General features: G+C 45.2%; 1 protein-coding gene across 2 annotated transcripts in view; it reads right to left on the bottom strand.

Annotated features, from left to right (window-relative positions):
• Positions 1-9,300: 9,300 nt before the first annotated feature.
• Positions 9,301-22,708, bottom strand: part of SUDS3 (SDS3 homolog, SIN3A corepressor complex component) — a 384,413-nt gene continuing 371,005 nt past the window's right edge. The window contains exon 16 of one of the 2 annotated variants that reach the window (XM_082355979.1): positions 9,301-19,113. Coding sequence is in view for 1 of the 2 variants with exons in the window: in XM_082355964.1 (XP_082212090.1) it covers positions 19,095-19,113 (19 nt within the window). In the remaining variant the exon portion in view is untranslated. The remainder of the gene's footprint in view (positions 19,114-22,708) is intronic. The other variant, XM_082355964.1, reaches the window with a different exon arrangement.

The raw sequence follows: 22,708 nt of genomic DNA, 5'->3' as shown, positions 1-22,708 counted from the left end.
GACAGAAGTAAAGTCCAAATTAAGTCGAGATGTACCTTTATGCAAGTTTGGTTTCTAGGGAAGGAAGGCTTAACCAAATGGGAGCTGACTTTCAGCTGCCAGTACAAAACGGAAGTCCCTTGTTGCTGGAGCTCGTTGCTAGGGAACCACAGCACCTGTGGGGCAGGGTAGGCTCCTCCCAGGGTTATCCCGCCAGGGACCGTTGCCCACCTTACACCACTGCGAACGAGGAGTGCTCAAGACAGGAAAAAGATGTCCCTTCTCTTCTTTAGACTGCTGTACAGTTTAACACCACTGCCGACCAAGAGCAGCCTGGCCACGGCAGGAGCAAGTGGAGAGCTAGATCATCAACTCAAAGTCTGTAGCTTTTGCCCAGACCGAAGCTCTCGGATATTCCTCACAAACTCTAGGTGCTCACAGTCTAAATGTCCCCTTGCCTTTAGTCCCCTTGCTTCTCCACGTGCTCTTATCGATAGGCCCCCAGCGGGGCCCCTCAGCAGTTGTGCATATCAAGGACAACTGATGTGACAACATCCTGACACAACTTTACTTCTAAAAACAACTTTTTTTTGGTCTTTGTCATCAATAAGTGCATTTGAAATCGTATCAAACCAATACACAATATACTATAAACCACTGAATTGTGTACTTTAAATGGGAGAATTGTGTGATATATTATCTCAATAAAGTGGTTTATAAAAAAAAAAACCAATACACAACACAGGTAGAGAGAGAGATGCTGAGTGAGCCCACCCGTTCTTGTCCCCAGTGGTTCAGGTCTTCCCAGCCTAGGAGCCAGACTTGTAAATGGATGGTTCCAGCCCCAGACACTGCCCGACTGTAATTCCATGAGAAACCCTAAGGGAGACTGGCCTCGTGGAGGTCGGTCAGCCCCAGAACCATGAGAGATAAAAATAAAATGATTGTCGTTTTAAGCCCCAAAGTTTTGTGATGAATTGTTATACAGCAATAGATAACACAAACAGACCCCATTTCAGAATAACGTTTCCAAATGCTAAAAGAGCATATATAGGATTACAAAGGCACACTGAGAGATTAAAAACCCAGTATATGACAATACATGTGCTTTTCATCAATGTATTAAGTAAGATCTGGCGTTGCGTATAATGACGACTATAATTTCAGTGTTGTTTGGAGTTGTCCACACAGCAGACGTTTTTTGTCTGTGATATAAATAACATGATATAAAGATATTTGCTACTTTTTGATAAAGTCACAGGTAGTTCTAATACTATGGCCACATGCTGCCTTTATTCATTATGGAAGGAAAAGCTAAGTGTCAGTTACCAATGAGTGGAAAGAAAGTAATAAAGGTGTAATTTTTTTTCCCATCCAAGTTTATGGACTGCTTTCCTCCACCCCCGACACCCAACTGAGAACCACAGGAAGTTGGTGCTTGCAAGAATCTCAGGAATTATAAACCAATCCTGTCTTTTCCATATGTTGGAAGCGAGGGGTGTGCCATTAAGTCTGATGATAAATTGAGATTATAATGGAGTAATCATAGTTCAGGCATACAAAAATGGAGTCAGGTGGCCATTGAGGATCTGGTCTCAGACATGTCCCTGCACCACTGAGAACCAGAACTTCCTGTGAACTATGCCTATGCCAAGGACACCAGCCATTTTTAAAACAACATCTGGTAATTGCAAGCTTGAGTCTCAAGGTTGTTCCCCCTTGTAACTAATTATGCAACCATTTCGGACCCCAACCAATCCTTACTTCATAAGCACCCCTACTTCTTGCCAGCTCCAATTATGATTCTTGATAAACCACTCATGTAACTAACCGGAACCTTGCACTTTTTGCCTTTATAGACCTCCCCCATTTTGTAGTTTGGTGGAACACAATTCAAGTGCTTCCTGAATATGTGGTCCCCTGGGCTTCTTGAATCTGTGTCTCCTGGGCTGCAGTCCTAACAAACCCCAAATAAACACCTTTTTATTTCAATCAGGTCTCCATTTCTCAAATTTTGGTTAACAAGTCTTTGCTCAATGTGAGTGGCTCTTTGGTAGCAGTGTATTTTCCCAAGCCACTCCTCTGTTCCCCTTCTCTAGAGTTTTCTGTCTTGTACTCTCCCTTCATGGATCTGTCTGCATCTCTTTTTCCATGGCCTTTTCTTCTCCTGTGACCCCTCCTAGTCATGAAATTAAATGGAGCTTCACAATCAAAGCTGTGTGTATACTCACTTCTTTCTCAATCTTGCCCACGATTCAAGAATTCATTTACCGGGTACTCAGTTTTCTTCTTTACGTGCTGCGATTTGTATCGTGAACCCTCTACTTAGATTAATCAGATCATGAAACCATGTACATCCCTGTGCCCCACCCCCAGGATGCTCTGTCCACTCCTCCCCTTATCTAAATTAGTGTCTCTGCAGTATGTAGTCTGTGCTCTGCTCGTAGCAGAATCACTTGGCTCCACCTCTAACCTAAAGACCGCCAGGGGGCAGGTCTTAAGAACCTGCTTCTTAACAAGCTGCCCTGGGTGGTTTAATGGCCCTGACAGCTTGAGGACCCCCCACCCTGGTCGACAAATGTCCACACAATTTCCACCTCTTCTGCTCACCACAGCCTCACCTGCCTCTGACATTCCCATCTTCAGAATTCCTATTTATCTTATCCTGCTCTGCCTTCTTGATGGAAACTTTAGAGCAGCGAGGAAGAAAGAAGAGGATCAGGTGGTGAGCACTTCATGTGCCAGACATTCTATGAGATCCAGTGAAGTAAATGTTATTGACCTTGTTTTACAAATAAGAAAATTAAAGTTCAAAAAGTTGAATGACTGGTTCTGGGTCACACAGTTACTAAATGGTGGAAATAAACTTACAGCTTTAATCCTTTTTTTTTTTAGCTCCAAAGCCTCTGTTCTTCTCCTGACACAGACCTTATTCAACTGAGCATCAGGGTTGAAGCATAGTCACTTTCCATATGCTAAGTCCTAATGTATGTTCCTTTTTCCCAATAACCTGAACTTAATAACCTGAGCTTTCCCTTGAGCCTTTACAGATTTTTCTCATTTTATGCCCCGCCCTCCCCATTCAACATATGTCTTTCTAAAAGTTCTTCTCCGGTCTCTTCTCTTTTCTCACTCTTCATATGACCTCATTTTTTGACCTATATGCTGGATGCTCAAATCTATCTCCAGCCCAGACTTCTTTCTTGAGCTTCAAACCCAGATGCCGGATGCCTTAGGTACTAAAGTTCAACAAGCTGGATTCTATTTCTTGGCCCTATTCCCATCTACAAACCATCTCAGTCACTGTGGCAGATTCTGAGGAAGTGTGCTCTTTTAACATCTCTTCCAGCCTCTATCTAGTGGACATCCCCAATGCAGAAGCCAGAACGCTCCTTCTCTTCAACTCTACCTCTAAATTTTCCAGAGCCCAGAGCTCAGTCCTCCACTTATACCTTAGGTGTTCTTTCAGTTCAAAGGCATTCAATAGCATATATTTGCTGATGAATCCTGAATTTCTCTACCAGACCTCTCCCTTGAGGTTCAGACTTGTATATCTGACCTCATAAGGGCAGTCTCCATGTGGGCATCTAATCAGCGTCCCAATACGTCCGGAAGAGAACACTGAGATCCCTGCTGCCTGCAGTGCTCACCTTCCACACTGCAGATGACTTACTCCTCCATCGCCTTCAGATCTCTGCTTGGAGATGCCTTGCTCTACTCATCCTATCTAAAATAGCAGGCAGCTCTTTCTTAATTCAACTGTCTGCTCTGGGTCCAAGATAATATCTCAAAAAAAAAAAAAGAGGGAAGGAAGGAAAGAAGGGAGGGAGGGAGAAAGAGAGAGAGGAAAGAAAGAGAGAAAGGGAGAAAGAAGAAGAGAGAGGAAAGAAAGAGAGAAAGGGAGGCAAAAAGACTATTTCCTAAATCAACAGTTCTCAACCCTGACTACAAGTTATGGAGCTTTTGAAAATTACTGATGCCCAGGTTCTACCTCCAGAAATTCTGATTTAATTCATCTTGGGTGGGAGGAAGTATTGGTATTCTTTGAGAACCACTGAGTAGTACTGGTGTCTTTCCTTGTGTGGCCCTTGGACCTAAAACATCAGCGTCACCCAGGAGCTTGCTAGAAATGTACAATCTCAGGCCCCACCCTGGACCTGCTGAATTGGAATCTGCATTTTCACATGATCTCTAGATGATTCCTGTGCACATTCAAGTTCAAGACAGAGGGACTCCCCTGAAACCAGCTTCAATTCTGGGGAGAAAGCTGGCACAGCTCTGTACCCTGGGGCCATCACCACATCTACAGGGGAGCCATCTGTCTTGGATGAAGCAGAGAGGAGAGGACCGTCCGGGTGGCCCACATCAAGGACAGGTGACTTCAGTCAGTGCCCCCCCGCCGCCAGCCTTTCTATGGCCGCTGCTCTTCCACGATAAGTCGCGGTGCCGTGTAACGGTCACTTAAACCACCCAACGCAGAGCAGCCCGGCTCCAGCTCCGGAGCAGCGTCGTACAATTACACCGAGGAAATCATTTTCATGCTTCATTAGTACTCCTTAACAGAGATGGCCTGCTGCCAGGTGTGACTGCGAGGTGGCAGGTGGACTGTCTGCGTCCCCTTTCGATCAGCCAACTTTAACGTGCACGTGAATCACCTGGGAGATTCTGATTCATGGTATCTGGAGTGGGGTTGGGCGCTGGGGGTGGGAATGTGCCTTTTTAACCAGGTGGTACTGAGGCTGCTGGTCCTTGGAGTATCGAGAAGGCCTCGGACTCCACAGGTAAACCCAGAAGGCCCACTTAGAAACATGCTTGTGCTGAGAGTTTTCTCTAGTGTGATCTCATTTAATCCTAACAATGCTGTAAAGTAAGGTTATTTAAAAGCTATTCCCATTTTCCATCTGAAGCAACCAAGGTTCAGAGCCCACTCGAATCGCAGCCAGCTGATTTCCCAAGTCTAGCTGTGCGTCAGAATCACCTGGGGACTTTTTCAACGTACACTTCCTAGAAGATTTTGATTCTGAGGTGGCTTCAGGAACATGTATTTTTAAAAGGTCCTCGAGCAATTACAATGCAGCTACTCAGTGGACTGACTTGGGGAATTACAGATTAAGATGTCACTACCTGTCTAGAGCAGATCAGAGCAATTCGTGTGCGTCCCACTTCCTTTAAAGAGTAACTGCTTCTTATTTTCTTCATGTCCTTGACACCTAGCCCAACACCTGCCAAAAAGCAAGGGCTCCCTAAGAGTTACTGCCTCTCTAAATGAGTTGAGAAATGGATGGTGGATGGACAGAGGCATGTTTGCAGGGAGAAAGGAGGCAGAAAGGAGGTGGGGAGGGGAGGAGGAGAAGGGAGAGATGAACCAAGCTAGGGGCTCCTAGAGCTTGGCATTTACCCACACACTTGCATCAAATCCTCAGAAGCATTTTTTAATGTCACAGATATAAAACAGGGGGTACCATCTTAGCAAGTGAGCTATCCAAGATGAGATGTCTGTATTTACAGGATACACTGAAACCCTTACCGACTAACAGACAATGTAGGCAGGGACGGGGGGAGCTGGGAGAACCTGACTCCGCCATAACACGTGGAAGGATGGTGTCAGCCTCTGTGCCGACCAGCGTGACGCGCTCCCTCGCTGTGAGGCACTAACCTACAGCGGTGGCCCACTTGCAGAGAACAGGCCTCCCGTTCCCCAGGCTCATTTGCCACCCTCTCTTCCTCTCCCACTCTTCTCCCCGAACTCGCCTCCTCCTTATGTCAATTTCCTGCCTTCACTTCTGTCTTGTTCCCTGGGCTCTTAGAACCTTCTTTTCAAGGTTCTAGCCTCCCCACCTCCACCTCTCTCTACAGGTGAATTTGGAACCACTTTCTCATCAAGACCCATCCTGCCACCATCAAAAGCGTAGATCCAGCCTTTAGCACAACCATGAATTAGGAGAAGGTAGTCTTCATTTTCCCACCTCCCCCAGCCCTACTGGAACTCAAGCTACCCTTCCCCTGACCCTCACCAAAGAGCCATTTCCGCACCCAGCCCCACAGCTTTCAAGAGCATCTCTGCATTGATGATTCTGTAATTTATATCTTCTGCCTCCACTCATCCCTTGACCTCCAGGCTTGTACATCCCGCTGGGTGATTAGGATCTCCAGTCGGAACTCTAACAGGGATCTCAAGCTTAACACGTCGCAAACCCAACCTCTAACTCTCCTCCACTCTCCCTCCACGGTCCTCCCCACCGCACTTGCAGCACCACCACCTGCCCAGTTGTTCAGTCATTCGTGACCGCTTCCCCCTCTCACTCCAAGAGCCAAGTCTTCAGCAAGTTCCCAGAACTGCACCTTCAAGACATAGCTCAAACCTGCCCCTTCTTGCAGCCCCTCTGCTGCCCCGCCTCTCTCCCGGATCATCACGACACCCTGCAAACTGGCCTCTGGCTTCTCTTCTTGCCTCCCACTAGGGCCAGTCTCCACCCAGAGCCAAAGCGAGCCCTTCCAAAGAGACATCAGCTCGCACTGCTCATCTGCTGAAGACCCTCGCAAAACTTGCCATCCACCAGCCACACACCCCGCTGTGGCTTCTGAAGGTCTACACAACCTCAAGTCTAAGTTCCTTAGCCTTCAATCACATTTGCTGACACCCTCCCTGCTCCCAGTGCTCTTGAGTGTTTCTGTCCCCAGCGCCACGACCCTTCCCACCCCCCTGCCTTTGGACTTCCTGCTGGTCTAGTCTTCACTCAAATACTCACATGGTTCACTTGCTATCTTTGCTCAAATGTCATCTCCTCAGAGGGCATTTAATATGGTGTCTCACCATCCCTACCCTCTCTGCTGCCCCTGCCTTGTCCTTCATTCCACCTTCACCATCTCATTTATATTTACAGACACACACACGCACACACACCTATCCACACATGTATTTGTTGATTATCTGTCTCCACCCAACAATATGAGCTTCATGAGACCTTTTCTATACTGATCTCAGCTGTATCCCTCACGCCGTGCACAGTGCCTGGAACATAGTAGATATTCAACCTAGTTGTTGAACAAATGGGTGAACTGTCTGCCCCTACCTTGCTCAACGGTGTGTTAATCTGGATTATAAGAACCAAGCTTTGTCCCTTAGCCTGTAGTTCATCCTCCTGGCATCTTGCTTTTCAGCAAATAAGCTTGATAAATGCTTGCTACCACAGAACATGTTAAATAAATAATGAAGCATTCACATCACAGAATTCTACATATTCTTACTCCATTTTTCTTAAAAAGCCATAATCCTTATAGAAAAGAAGACAAGGAGGATATACCCCAAACTGAGAATGAGATCATCTTTGCACTGTGGGATTATGGTTAAAGTTTAGTTTCTTCTTTGCCTTTTCTCCATTTTCTAATTTTTCTACAATGAAAATGTACAATCAGGACTTCCCTGGTGGCGCAGTGGTTAGGAATCCACCCGCTAATGCATGGGACACGGGTTCAAGCCCTGGTCCTGGAAGATCCCACATGCCGCGGAGCAACTAAGCCCGTGCACCACAACTACTGAGCCTGCGCTCTAGAGCCCGCGAGCCACAACTACTGAGCCCATGTGCCACAACTACTGAAGCCCACGCACCTAGAGCCCGTGCTCCACAACAAGAGAAGCCACCACAATGAGAAGCCCGCACACCGCAAGGAGTAGCCCCCGCTCACCACAACTAGAGAAAGCCCACGCGCAGCAACGAAGATCCAACACAGACAAAAATAAAATATAAATAAATAAATTTATTATTTTTTTAATGTACAATAAAAATCTAATTTTTTGAAAATTTCAATGTGCTCCTGTTTAGAGGTAAAACAACTAATCATCTAAGACTCTGAGAGTCGTTGTGCCGAGACCTGAATTCTCACTTCTGCTCCTTACGTTGCCTCAGCCAAGTCACAATTTCTCAGGACTCAGTTTACTCCTCTGAAAAATGGGGGCACCATCTGTTGTTCTTGATATAGAAGTGTGATGAGGCTCAAATGGCAATGTCTCCACACTAATATTTGGAAAACAGTAGTACATTCTGAGGGGCTATCACTAGTGAATTGTTTCTAGGGCACTGGTGGGCGTCATAGAGCTTACCCCCTCTCAGCAAAGACGCTCGCACATCCATGCTTCGCCCGAAGGCATGACTATCAGTAGAAATGGTAGGCACCGTAGGGAGGCAAATGGAGAAATCAGTTCATCAGGCAGCCCTTTTTTCCCCCCTAGATTACCATTAGCTAAGTGACCGCCCACTCTTTACAGACAAGACCTGAGTTTCAGGGTATGTTCTGAAAGGACCCCTCCTGTGAGGAGGGATACAGTGGCAGCTCAAAGCAGGAGATGGAACCAAGTCAAACCCCTCTTCTTTTGCCTTTCTTTTTCCCTTCAAGTCAGATCCAGATTCCCAACTACATCCATAACCTGCCCAAACACACCAAAACAAACACACACACACACACACACACACACACACACACACACACGCATATGACTAAACAGCCTTCATTTAAGTTCTGATGATTTTCCCTTTAAAAATAAAAGTGGGTCTGAGAGTCTGTAATATTTTGTGAAAATCGGGCTGAGTGCTGCAGACCAAGGATGACAGCAGACACAGGCGCTGGCTCATTACCCTTGCCTAATGTCTCCCATCACAGTCTCAGAGAAGAAGGCTCATTGGGCAGCCATCAAATGAGAACTCCATTAGCATCCTTCCCCCTATAGGGGTCTCAGTTTCCCCATCTATAAAATTAGGAGGATAGACTAGAACAGGGAAGCAGATAGGTGAATATCTCACATATATCAACTTGTACTCTCCCATTCTTTGAAATCCAAAAGAAATTAGCCCTAACGCTTATTCCACATGCAGCCACAGACCCAGTGTCCTTCCCATTCGTCCAGGGTTATTTGCGGGTGGGGCTGAAGGGAGTATTTCTCCAACTCTGGCTTCTCCATTTTCACTGAGTTCGGTTCAGTTTATGGACCATCAGTGCAGCACCCCACGTGTTCTCTCGTTTTCCCGTAATACGGCCCCTCACACTGGACACCGCCCCTATTCCTGCATGCCCCTAGATGCCACCAACACAAGGCTCCATATGTAAAACAGACTTTTATTGTCAGTCTGGGGAAACAAACTACTTAAAATTGGAAACGAGGTATCCAGCTCTTTGAAATCTTTGGCCACTCTGCCATCATGAAGTTCCTGTGCTGTCTGCCCTTCTCTCTGAGGTTCAGCTACCCACCATGTGGTGCAGCCTCCCCTCCCGTACAAGCACTTTTACCCTCTCTCTTCCCTGCTCATCCATGACCTTGAATTCCTATTAATTATGCAAAGCAATTTAGTTCTCTCTTTGTTTTGCTGTGTTCTTACAGCTTATGTTCCTCATGGCCCATCTTCAATACCTAAAAGAGCCTATAAAAATACATTCTGACACAGACAGTTTTCTCTCTAAGAGGAGTTCTGATGCCAACTGTGTCCAGCTTTTTTGACCCTACTCACGTATCTGCCATCAATTCCTAGTTCCATGCCTGAAGCAGACATCACTAATCAATTCACCACTACTTGCCACTAATGAGGTCTCTTCCCAACAGAGAAATGTAAGTAGACACCACCAGTCAATAACAGCTGTCACCCTAAGTGCAACATTTTTGCAAATGTTTTGCATCTGAGCCCCAGATGACCTCAAAGTTTCCTTCCAGATTTGACTTTCTAGGGTCTGGTGAGAACAGAATATTCATTGAATAAAATTAACTGAGGACCTCATTAGTCATTTGCATGGAAATATTCCAGGCAATCTGAATAGGATATACTCCAACCTCAAACTTCCCCCTTCCCTCAGCTCCAAGAGTCTGCCACAGATCTGAAAGCAGCCCACATTTGATCATTCCTTTGGATTAAAATATGAAAGATCCTAGTTAAATAAGAATAGCACAACTTCATTCTCTGCTCAGAATGTTTTTCCCTCATCCTTTTCCTTGAACTGGCTTCCTCCTAGTCAGCCTTCTGGGCTCAGCTGAAATGTCACTTTCTTCAAAAAGACATCTCTGAACACCCCTCCCACCTCCAAAAATAGATCAGTTCCCCCTCCCCTCACTATGGACCCTTACAGCACCATGCACTCCCCTCTATAACCCTTATCATCATTTAATTATATAATTATTATTTGTCCACCTTCCATCTAGACTTCAGCCCTAGCACCAAGACATGCCTGCACATAGTAGATGCTCAGTAAATATTTGCTAAATGATAAATTGATTACTGATTAATTAATATCTACTTTCTGGGGTGGTTGTGCGACTTAGAGATGCACACTGAATATAACATGTTTAGCAAAGTGCCTGGCACATAGTAAGTGTTCCATAAAGGATAGCAGTAAGAATATGACTGATACAGGGCTCCGTGCCCTCTCTCTGTATAGCATCTCATTTAATCCTCACAAAATCATACACGAAGGCTCTGTGACTGTTCCCAGTCGACAAGTGAGGAAACTGAAGCTCAGAGAAGTGAGGGGTGCCGACGCTGCAAAGTGGCACTGCTGAGATGGAGGCCGAGGCAGCTGAGCCTCAGAGCCTCTGCCTGCAGGCTGTCCAAGAGGGACCAGCGGAGGGGCCTTAGGATGAGGACTTGAGGGTGAGTGAGGTTTCCACTGAAAGGAAAGGACAAGTGTAGCAGATCAGCTAAGGCTTGAGCCTTAGAGTCAGAACAGCCGGAGCTCAAATCCCTCCCTCGCCACTTCCTAGCTGGGCGCCTTGGGCAAGTGACTTAACCTCTCTGAACCTCAGTGCTCTCCTCTATAAAATGGGGATAATAATACCTCTGTCTGTAACTGTATTATGTAGATGAAACAAGATCCCATAAGCAAAGCACTTGGTACACTGCCTGATACATGATACAGTGCTCATAAAAACAGAAGCCAAAATTATTACTTCCTCCTCATTCTCTTCCTTTCTCTTCCCTTCTCCCCCCTTCCTCTCCCAAAATTACTTCCTCCTCATTCTCTTCCTTTCTCTTCTCTTCCCTTCTCCCTCCTTCCTCTCCCTATCCCCCATACCCCCACACACACACTTGTATACACCATTTGATTCTTAGAACATCATTTTTAAGTGGGTAAAGTAGTTAAGTAGAGGCTTCTTTACCCACCACCCAGTGGTATGTGTGTTTTGGGGAGAACTGGGGCTTTTTCCCCTAATGCCCTGAAACAAAGAGAGCTTACTGGTCACAATTAATTGTTCAAACTGCCAGAGGTTTGAGAGCGGAGGGGTAAACAGACGCTGCTCTGAGCACTGCGCTCAGTAACGCACAGAAAGGACTCATTTTCGATGCATGATTAACTCCCCGTCGCCAATGATTTACACAGCAGATGATCAAATGAGAACTCGTTATTCCACAGACAGAGAGTTTGGGCACCAGGCATTCAGCCTCCTTGGGACAGCTCTGTGCCCCAAATTCCTGGGGTGTCTGTGGTTTGTGCCTTGACCCAGGAAGATGCTGCTTGTCTTTGGCCCGGTTCTCCCAAGGGCTCTAAAAAGAGCAGCTATCCAAAGCAGCTCAGGGTGAGCCACAAGACCTCCCTCTGTCCCATGACTGGAAGGGACCCAGAGCCCAGCTGCCTTTGGTCTCCATTATGTCTTGCGATTGCTTAAAGGAACGCCTGTACTTTGGAATATAAAGCCAAGAGTGGCAGGGCTCATGTTCAACCAAGAAGGCTCCCAGGACCAAAACAAAGAGTCAGCTTCATAGATTTCGAGATCCATAGAGAGTTGTCAAGTATTAATTGAGCACCTACTATGATATTACAAATTAAGAACATCGCAGCCTCTTCTTTCTCCATTGGATGGACAATGTCTTCCTTGAAGGCTACATGAGTACCTTCAGTACTGAGTTAGTAGGTAAAAATCCGAGGGGCTCTACACTGCCCTTGCCTTCCAGAAAAGGGTAATTCTACTGCAAGGGCTTTCTTTAACCATCAGTGGCACAGAGGCCAAAGAATCAGGAACCAAAAGTATTCCAGAGAAAGGACAGGGCCTCTGCCCTTCATGATGTTCAATCAAATAGCCTTAGTCACCATGAGCCAGGCTTTGTCAGGAAGATGGTGCTGAAGTAGACACATTCCCTACCCATGAGAAGTGGTGATGGGGTAGGGACATGGAGAATTAGAAGACAAAGTTTCCAAATGTTCCATTCTAGATCAAGGCTTATCTGTGACGAATTCCTTACTAGGACTCAGAAACAAGAGAAAAATAAGAACCATCCTTGTGTGAATTTTTCGTAGAACTAAATTTATTTCATTGTTAAAATGATTCCTTATTTTGAAATAATGCTCTTCCCCCCCTCTTTTCCCTTTTTGTGTAAATAAATTTCTTTTATGAAATGACGGTGGTGATAAGATTTGAGTGTTTCAAGGTCTTTTTGGCAAAGTCAAAAGTTGCCGAATCTATGTCAGACACCGCCTGCACCTTCTCAAATGTTAGTGGTTCATGAAGTCTCTAAATCAGGCACCCACAGCTGTGTATAAAAGCAGTACAGATAAAGCTCTATGGGAACTCAGCAAGGAGGGTGAGAAATCTTCTCATCTAGGTGAAATCAAGAAAGGCTTTAAAAGAGTTGACATTTGGGCTGAGACTTTAAAGATGGAGGGGCTTTGTATACCTAGAGTTTGAGGTAGATTTGAAAGGGAGGACACAGCTGGAACAAAGGCACAGGGGTGGGAACAGAATCCCACAATGAGTCATGCTGCAGGAATAGCAAAGACCTAGTTTAACCGGAGTAGTAGATTCCAACCTGTGAGCCACTGCCTCCTAGAGGACTGCAGAGGTATTGCAAGGTATCTGCCAATTTTGGGACCAATTTGCCAATGCCTCATCCCTAGTAGAACTACTTTTCAAATGTCTGTAGACCTGTTTATTCAAAAGCATTATTGAATTCATAGATGCATTTGGTCAACAAATTGTTTCCCAAGCCAAGTATATTAAAATATCAACTGTTAGTTTGGCGATCCATGATTTTTTTTTAATGTCAAAAAGGGAACTTTATGCCATTTCCTAACCATTCATTCATCAAGTATTTATTGAGAGCCCATTACGTGCCAGGCACCATGCTAGACACAACTTGCTGAGGTAAACAAGATCCGGAGCAGGGAGACCAGTGGGGAGGATGTTGTAATCTGGGTGAAAGATGGGGAAAAGACTTAGATTAGGATGATAGCAGAGGAAAGAATGAAAAGTGGCCAGACTTGGGCATATTTTGAAAGTAGAATAAAAAAAGTAGAATTGCTGGTGGATTTGATGCTTAAGGGTCAGAGGAAGAGGAATAAAAAGTTACTCCTAGGACTTTAGCCTGGACAACTGGTTAGATGATGACAGACAGCACTGTATGAGAAAATGAGAAAGGGTTGGAACCATTGGACAACAGAGTGAGGCTTGTGAAGGTGGGTGAGAGGGTCACTGGAACTAATCCTGGAGGTCAGATCAAGAGGGTGGGGACCTTAAATGCCACAGCAAGAAGTCTGAACATTCATAACTGAAGGCACTTTCTTTAATCACCCCCCAAAGTTGTAAGCTTGGGATCCCTGAGGATGCTTGGGGGAGATGCTCTTCATTCAAGTATACTTGCTGAGGACCAACTATATGCAAGACACTGCACTTAGCATCGTGGGGGATACTAAGAAAGGCAGGACGTAATTTCTGCCCTGAAGGCACCATCATCTGATCAGCTGAGTTTCAAGATTTACAGATGAGAAGAGCAAGCATCCCATCTTTGAATAGTGGCATAATAAGATAGGCTCTGGGGGGAAGTTGGGATTCCGGAAGTTGCCAAGATCTCTATGAGGAATCAGGTGGAAATATCCTGAGTTACATCAGGGTGGGTCTCCTCTGCATCTTTTTGTCAAGAGAGTCATCCTCATGCTACCTAAAAACAGTCTTGATACACTCACTTTATTCAGTTTCCACTCTGCGTCCTTCACCCTGACCACTGAAATGGACTTCACTGGTGCACCCAACGCGGACCACCCCTTACTAGCCCAATGCAGCCATCCCCCAGATGTTGTGAGTACCGGCTACTAGGCTCACATCTGCCCTGGGGGGGAACTGCTCTCTAACAGGAGCCACTTCACCCAGAAAGCCCACTTTGGGCACAACCCTCCCCCAAAGCATCCTGTATACAATGACTAACTGACCTGGAGTTTAAAAAGGCTCACCCCGGGGCCCCAAGGCAGATCAATTCTGCAGCACAGTTCATGCTCCAGAGCTCCCTGTGGGATTGGGCTGTGGCTAGTCTCCAACTGAGACCACATCCTTGTTTAATTCCTTCTCCTGGGCTTTCCTGCTTCCCCCACTCCCGCTTGCTTCTAAGAGCTCAGTCTATCACATGCATGAGAACCCCAGGGAACCCAACCTAAAATATCAACTCTGCACTTTACTCTCTAACACAGTACTATTATTAATCATAACTAACATTTCTGAGCTCCTACTACATGCCAGACAGCATGCAAAGAGCTTCACGTACCTTCTAGGATCCCAAAGGTTCACTGCCATGACCCCCATTTCACAGGTGAGGAAATGGAAGATCTGAGAGGTTATCATGTGTGGCATCCCTAACACGTTTCCTCTGGCCTCTCAGAAGGAACCCAGACATAGGGGGCTGCACTTCTCCTTCTGCAAAACAACTGTTTCCTCCCCCTACATGTTCCTTGGTCCTCATTTTCCTCTTACTACCTTTGCACCCATCCCCCTCTGAAATCCACTGGTCAATTACACGGGTTTCATTGCTCAAGATCTCCTAGGGCAGAAAATTCAATTGATTTCCATCTATTTTAGTTTTCTCTCAGAATGGCTTTTTTAAATTGGCAATAAGCACTTTAGTTCTCCCAAGAATTGTTTGCTCAACAAAATGTTCGTAGCATTCATAATAGTTATGTGTGTTGAGGGGAGAGAGGATGTCCCACCACCGTCTCTTCTAGATGCTGAAAATAATTGACAAGATCTGGGTCTGCTGTAGAATCACAGAGGCTTCTCTCTCCCAAAGAATCAAGCCTCAGTGCCAGCAGAGTCAAAGGGGAAATATTGTGAAATTCCAAGCCCTTCCCTGAAGGAAGGGGCATAAGAGAATGAGGATGACTTATACCAGTCGTCTCTACAAAAAAAAGGGGGGGGTGTGGTGGGCAGAGGGCTGTTCCTTTTGCCTGGAGTGTCTTTTCCCTTTCTCCAACCACTGAACTCCTACTCATGCTTCAAAACCCAGTTTAAACGTCATCAACTCTAAGATTTACATGAGCTTCCCCAGCCCCCAACACAGTCATTGATTTCTGTGGACATACAGAGTACAATCCACTCTCAGAATATAGAATGGCAGCAAGAGCTCATTCCTGGGTGAGATAACCCAGGATCAAATTCTCACTCCTTCACTGGCTGTGTGACTTTCTGCAAGTCATTCAACTTCTCTAAGCCTCAGTTTCCTCATCAGCAAAATGTTAGTGCACACAAACAGCACTCTGCCTGGAACACGATAAATGCTCAGTAAAATGGGAGCAAATTTCCTCATTACTATCATCATGATCACTCCTTCCTCTGAATTCCCATAAGCACCATTTTCCTATTGTCCATTCCATTAATTTGCTATTTACCCTAGATGGCCTTGTTTTGTTAATTAACATCTCATATGCGCACATCTCCTCTCCTTAAATACACTGCAAGGTCCCTGGGGACAGGAATGCGTCTTATACTTTTATATCCTGTACAGCTGTGAGAACAGTACCAAACAAGTAATATGTGCTCAAATATTTGCTGAATAAATTCTTAAAGCGTTGGCTATGAGTACAGGTACTTATTTTGCTTGGCAACAGAATAACATTTTGTATTTACATTCTCATTTCCAAGGCTAATTGATGTGGGTCTTATAATCATAAAAACCCCTCTAAACCCTCCCCTAATAATGGCAGAAGCCATCAACTAAACAAACCATTAGATGTATCAACAATCTATTAATCCGCTCTTAGGAGGGACACTGGTTGATTTTTCAGCTGTCTGGCTGCACAGAGGGATTGGATTTAACTGGAATATTCAGTTTGGTTTCCAGCTCTCCATCAGCACTGCTTACTCTATGAAATGAGGATTAGGTGATAATGGAGCTAATATAAATATGGAGTTAGAGAAAGTTATGCAGATAGCATCTAACACAGTTCCTGGCATATTGGAAATCTTTAATACATGGCAGCTCTAAAAATCTGGGGAGAAAGCAGAGGTGGCTAACAGAAAGGACTTTCAACCCTGGCTCTGCCACTTGCCAGCTGTATGACCTTGGGCAAGTCATTTGATCTCACTGACATCCAGTTTTCTCGTAAGTAAAACGGGGATAAAAATATCTGCATTGTGGGGCTATTATGAAGATTAAGTGAGATTATATGTATAATACGATAGCTGTCTGTATTGGCACAGCTGACACAGTGGAGGAAAAGGGACAGAGTACCTGCCCTCATGAAGTTCATAATCTAGGGGAAGACACAAACAATCAGTTAGGACAAGAGGATAGTAAGTGCTGCTACAGAGGTGGTACAGAGAACTGAGGAGACACACAAGAAGGCAAGAGAACAGCCTGGGCCCCTGTGGTGGTGTCACTGAAGGCTTCCCCCAAAGAAGGATTCGCTGGCCATTACAATTTCATTGCCCAGCTTCACATCCATCTTCCATCATCTCTGTGATGAAGCTGAGCTGCAACTACATCCCTACTTTTCAAGCTGCATCCCTGGCAGGTTCTGTAAGATGTAAGCCAGAGGTGACTACAAGGCTGGAGGAGGCTGTATTCGCTTTCCAGGACTGCCGTAGCAAAGTGTCACCAACTGGGTGGCTTACAAAACAGAATTTTATTCTCTCACAGTTCTGGAGGCTAGAAGTCCAAAATCAAGGTGTCAGCAGGGTGGGTTCCTTCTGAGGGCTGAGAGAATCTGTTCCATGCCTCTCCCCTAGCTTCTGGTGGTTTGCTATCAATTGTTGGTATTCCTTGGCTGGTATAAGCATCACCCCAATCTCTGCCTTCATGTTCCACTGGACTGTGTGTCCAAATTCCCCCTTTTAATAAGGACAACAGTCATTTTGGATTACTATGACCTATTCCAGCATGACCTCATCTTGACTAATTACATCTGCAGTGACGCTATTCCCAAATAAGGTCCCATTCTGAGGTTCTGGGGGCTAGGACTTCACCATATGAATTTGAGGGTTGGGGGGATACATTCAACCCTTAAAAAGCGCAGAAGGGATTGCTCCTTCCGGTCTGCATCCTGTTCCCATCCGTGTCAATGGTTCTCCCCTGACCCTGGGCAGTGCCAACTGGTTCCAGAAACAGCAGTTAGCTCCTGTGTCCAGGTGTGTTTTCTCACACTGCCGGAAACAGCTTCATTGTACCCCATCACTCACCAGTATCAGCTGGCCAGGGCTACCCCCTCCGAGGCAGTCTCAGCCCTGTGGGGACCCTCCTCCAAACATCTAGATTCTAAAACCCAGCCTCTTCCCTTTAGGTATTAGCTTCTTTCTGCCCGTGAGAGGCAATCTCTGACATGGTCCCCCCATGATCCCTGCCCTCTGATATTTGTGCCCTTGTGCCATCACCTCCCCTGGCGTGTAGGACGGACTTGCTGACTTGCTTCTACTAGAAAACGGCAGAGATGATGGGACGTCACTTCAGGGATTCGATAATAGGACTGTGGCCTCTGTCAAGGATGTTTTCTTTTGCTTGTTCAGTTAATGATGTTTTGTCTTGCCACACTGCGAGCTGCCCTATGGAGGCCCATGTGGCAGGGAACTGAGGGAGGCCTCCAGCAAATAGATGGGGATAAACTGAGGGCTTTGGTCCAACAGCCCACGGGGAACTGAATCCTGCCAGCAACCAAGTGAGTGAGCTTAGAAGGAGGTCCCTCCTCAGTCGAGCCTTCAGAGGAGACCCCAGCCTCAGCTGCCACTTTTACTGTTGTTATGAGAGACCCTGATGGAGAAGATCCAGCTAAGCCATGCCCAGGTTCCCAAACCACAGAAAATATGAGATAATGAATGGTTGTTTTAAGTTACTGAGCTGTGGGATAATTTGTTACATAGCAATGGATAACTAATCCACTGCAGTTACTATCTCTGTGACCTCAGTGTTCCCTTTTTATCTTTTCCATCTTCCAATAAGTGCTTAACCAACTCCCTATTAAATTCTCTCAGTTAAATTAGTTCCTGTGATTTCTATTTTCCTGATTGGACACGAACTGACACAAGATGACATCTAAATTGTGACCTTGAGGACGAGTAGGGGTTAGCTAAGCAAAATGATGGGAAGAGTGTTTCAGGAAAAGGGAAAAGGATAAAACATAGGTAAAGCCTTGGCACCATTCATTCTTTAAACATATTTATTAAATACCACTATGTGCCAGGCCTGGTCCTAGGAATGAGATTATGAATGAGAGAACAAGGTCCTACCCTCACGAAGACTATCCTCACGTGTAAGCCAAGACCGGTACATCAGAGACAGCCCCACACATGCATCCTGTCAAGATAGGAGCACTTGCCTTGGCATCCCTAATCTAGGCACGAGCTGAGGAACTACCTCCCAGCTTCAGCATCTCATCTGTGAAGCAAGGATGACAGTGTCTCCCTCCCAGGACTGTAGCACTGACCAGATGAGGCTGGGGGTGGGAGGCGCTTAAAGAAGCTTTGTGTAGGAGTCCTACTTTAATAACTGGCACTCTCAACTCAGAATGATCCAAGTTCTTCATCTGCCCACGTGGCCAGCGGCCCTCTGCTGGCCTGGAGCTGGCTGCAGACAAGGCCTGGGTTAACAGGATTAAACAAAGAGCCTGTTGCTTCTGGCCCCAGCCAGCGGGTTGCTGGTCATTGATAAAAACCAGCTGTAATAAAAGGAGCAACCTCCCCCTGGCCACCCACCCCATAAATCATCAGCTACCAAGGGCTACTGAATTACCTTTAGAAAATGGATGACACCAAGCTGGAAGGCTGCTTGATAAGGTTTCCCTTTGAATAATTCCATGTAGAAAGCTGGGTTTGAGAAATGGGGTCCTTCCGCCAGCTCAGCCCCATCCATGCCGTCTCTGCCAGGTGCTTTCAAGATAAACATGTTTCCTTATGGGCTGCCAGAGCATCTGTGACAAAGGAAGAAAACTTACTGTCAGGTCCCAGGAAAGAATCTACTTCTGCCCAAGACATAAAAGGTGGTTTTGTTTTATTATTATTGTTCATGATTTGTAGTACTAACTTATTAATAATAGCTATGATTTATTAAGCATATTCTATGTGCCAGGCAGTGTGCAAAGCATGTGATCTCATTAAATCCTTAAACAACCATATGAGGCAAGTCATGTTATTCTCTCCATTTGGTTGCTGAGAAAATTAAAGCTCGGAGAGGTAATATGACTTTCTCAAGGTCACACAGCTAGTAAGTGTTGGAACTGGGACTCAAACCCATGCCCTTAACAGGAATCAGCAAACTTGTTCTGTAAAGTGTCAGACAGCAAATATTTTGGGCTTTGTAGGCCATCCTGTCTCTGTTGCAACTACTTACATCTGCCCCTGTAGTACAAAAGCAGCCACGGACTATACATAAACAAATAGGCATGGTTTTGTTCCAATAAAACTTAATTTACACAAACAGGCAAAGGACCTGATTCGACAGATCAATGGACCATGACCTACTATGGCAACGTCTACTCTTAGCAGTTATATGGCACTAACTCTACATTTGGACTTTGCAGTTTCCTCCACTTCTTTATTTCCACGTAGAAAATGTACTGGCTCCTCATGGAGTTATTTCATTTATTCAATTCATTTATAATTCCTTTACTGCTTTCTTGAAGGCTCTAGCTTTAAGGAAAATAACAGATTCTGTGAGGTGGAGAAGCAAGATTTGTAATAGATTTCAATCATTCATTGTATAAGTGAGGAAAAGACCTGTTGAGCTAGGGTAACAATAAATCCCCAAATCTTAGACTTAGAAAAGGGCTTCTTAAACTCAGCATTATTGACTTGTGGGGCTGGATAACTCTTTGTTATCCTGTGTATTGTTGGGAAAAGGGTGGAGGGGGAAGGTTAGGGAAGTCTTTCCCATGGAAGTGTCAAGAACTCTGAGGGGTGTGTAGGAATCAACTAGATAAAGAGGAGGAGGAAAGAGTTGTAGGCAGAGAAGTGGGAGTGAAGGAGCCTGCTGTGTCTGGGGGAGCTGAAAGGTCAGCGGGATGAACACACAGGAAATAAAGGGTGAGTGGTGTATGAGGCGGCTTAAGAGGATGAGGGCCGGATCACCCAGGGATGCTATGAGAGTTTACAGAGTTTGGTTTTGCTCTTACAGGCAATGAGAAGTCACCCAGTTTTCATCAGGGAGTGAATAATTTACTTTGCATTTTGAACAGATCATTCATGCTGCAGTGTGGAGAATGAGGTAGAAGGGGGTGGGGGGGGATGCAGGGAGACGGATCAGCTGACTGCTACCGCCCTTCCAGGTGAGAGGTGATGGGAGCTCAGGGTGGTGGTGGGGAAGACAGAGAAGAGTGCATATATTTCAGAGATAATTAGGATGTGAGATGTCAAGAGGGGAGAGGTTTTCAGATTGTCATCATTTCTGGCCTGTACAGCCAGATGGATGATTGTGAGGCTCACTAAGAAACACTGGAGAAGGACCAGGTTTGGGGGTAAGGGAGTAGGGAGACAATACAGACTGTAATAGACTGCGAGCTTAACAAGTCTTTGAGGCGGCCAGGTGTAAATATCAAGAAGGCAGCCAGAGATATTTGTCTGCAAACCAGAGGAAAGATGAGGCTGAAGTTACTAATACAAGAATTATCAGAACAATGCTCAACCCTTGCATTGCAGCTTGTGGTTTGGACCCCAATCCGTGGCTTCATCATTTGCGGCTGGTTATCCTTGACTAAATGGCAGTAACTATAACACCTCTACAAAGATAGAACCATTTGTCTGCTTCCCTCAGAATTCATTCATTCATTCAGCAAACAGTTTTGGATCTCCTCATTTGTGACTGGTTAGCCTCGATTCAGTGGCGATAAACCTAACAACTCTACAGAGGTAGAACCATTTGTCCGCTTCCCTCAGAATTCACTCATTCATTCATTCAACAAACAGTCTTGGATGATACTGTGTACCAGATTTTGTCCTTGTGGGGGCTGATGCTACAGCAGTAAACGAGGACCAACAAGGTTACGGTCTTTACAGGCATTTGGTATTTTATGGTTTCTTCCTTTGTGTGAGTTGCTCACAACAAGGAACTCTTGTTCTTGCATGTCTGGTCTGGAGTAAATCACCCCACACTGAAGGAAGTGCTTGCCTGTAAAATGACCTCAAATTTTTAATAGGAAGATAGAATTAGAGTATCTCAGCCTTGTACTGTTAGGATCCATTTAATTCAATGACGTCAAATAGATTTCTTCTCACATGCCAACTTTAACTGATTGATATTGACTGCCTGGAGAAATAGGCTGAGAATGTTTCAGCCAGAAAAAAACAAAGTGATCAATTAGTCATGTCTGTCAGGGGTTTGCTATGGAAGAGTGAGATGCAATGTGTCCATGGTTCTGATCTCAACTCTACCTTTTCATGTACTGCTGAATTCTGTTTCATAATATCTTGTTAAGGAACTTTGAGTCTATGTTAAAGATATTGGTCTATTATTTTCTTTTTTTAAGTCAGCTTTTCTTATGAGAGTTATGCTGACCTAATGATATGAGTTGGAAACAATTCTCTTCTTTATTTTCTGAAAGGGTTTGTGTAATCTTGGCATAATTTTGTCCTTAAATATCTGATAAAATGGGCCTATAGTTGTGGTGGAGAGAAGTCAAGAAGAGTTTTTAAATTGTGAATTCAATTTCTTAAATAGATACAGGGCTTTTTAGATTTTCCATTTCTTCTTCTGTTAATTTTAGTAGGCTGTATTCTTCGAGGAATTTGTACATTTCATTTAAGTTGTCAAAGGTAACCCATTAATTTAAAAGGTGTGAAACTAAACCTTAGATATGACAACTGACAGGCCCTAGGACACAGAGTAAATGACAGATGATCAAATGTAAGAACGCAGGGCTTCAGAGGCTGAGTCAATTGTTCTCAATCTGGCACATCCAGATGTATCCTACTTGCAAAAGCCACAGGGAAATTGACAAAGGATCTTTCCCCAAATGACACACCCATGCATTTTAAATGCCCACATGCTGCAGTATTTAGCACGATCTGGTGACTTGGAGAAAAAGAGCTGCCCAGGGTAAAAAAATCACCATTAGCACCAAACTGGAGCCTCAGATTTTAGCGATCTTACCTGCCTAAGCCTGAGGCTTTTTGAAAAAACTCGTGGTTCACAAGAAAGAGAAACCCAGTTCATTCAGGTTGCCCTGGGAAGTATCCCAGGCTGCTTTCCCTCAGTGGAGCACAAGAAGCCAGGCTGTCCATGCAGATTATTGCCCCCTGAATCCAGGCCTGGCCATTGGAAGAAAAGCCCCTGAGGACCTTCTCTGCCTGGCCTGACCTACTTAGATGCGATGTGCCTAGTGAGAATGGGAATGGAGCTGATGGCGATGGACAAGAAGGCAGGCCCGGGGTGGCCCAAGGGAGATGAGCTCACAGGACTCGGCTCAAAATGCCTCTGGGGGAAGGTCTCTGCAGAGGAGAAGCATCTGTTAAATCTGGATACTCAGTGCCCTGCTGAAAATTTTTCAGTGACACCCCTGTGCACTCATGAAA

This window comes from Balaenoptera borealis, assembly GCF_965194805.1.
Source record: "Balaenoptera borealis genome assembly, chromosome: 14".
Lineage (NCBI taxonomy): Eukaryota > Metazoa > Chordata > Mammalia > Artiodactyla > Balaenopteridae > Balaenoptera > Balaenoptera borealis.
This window is presented reverse-complemented; position numbering and strand designations above follow the sequence as displayed.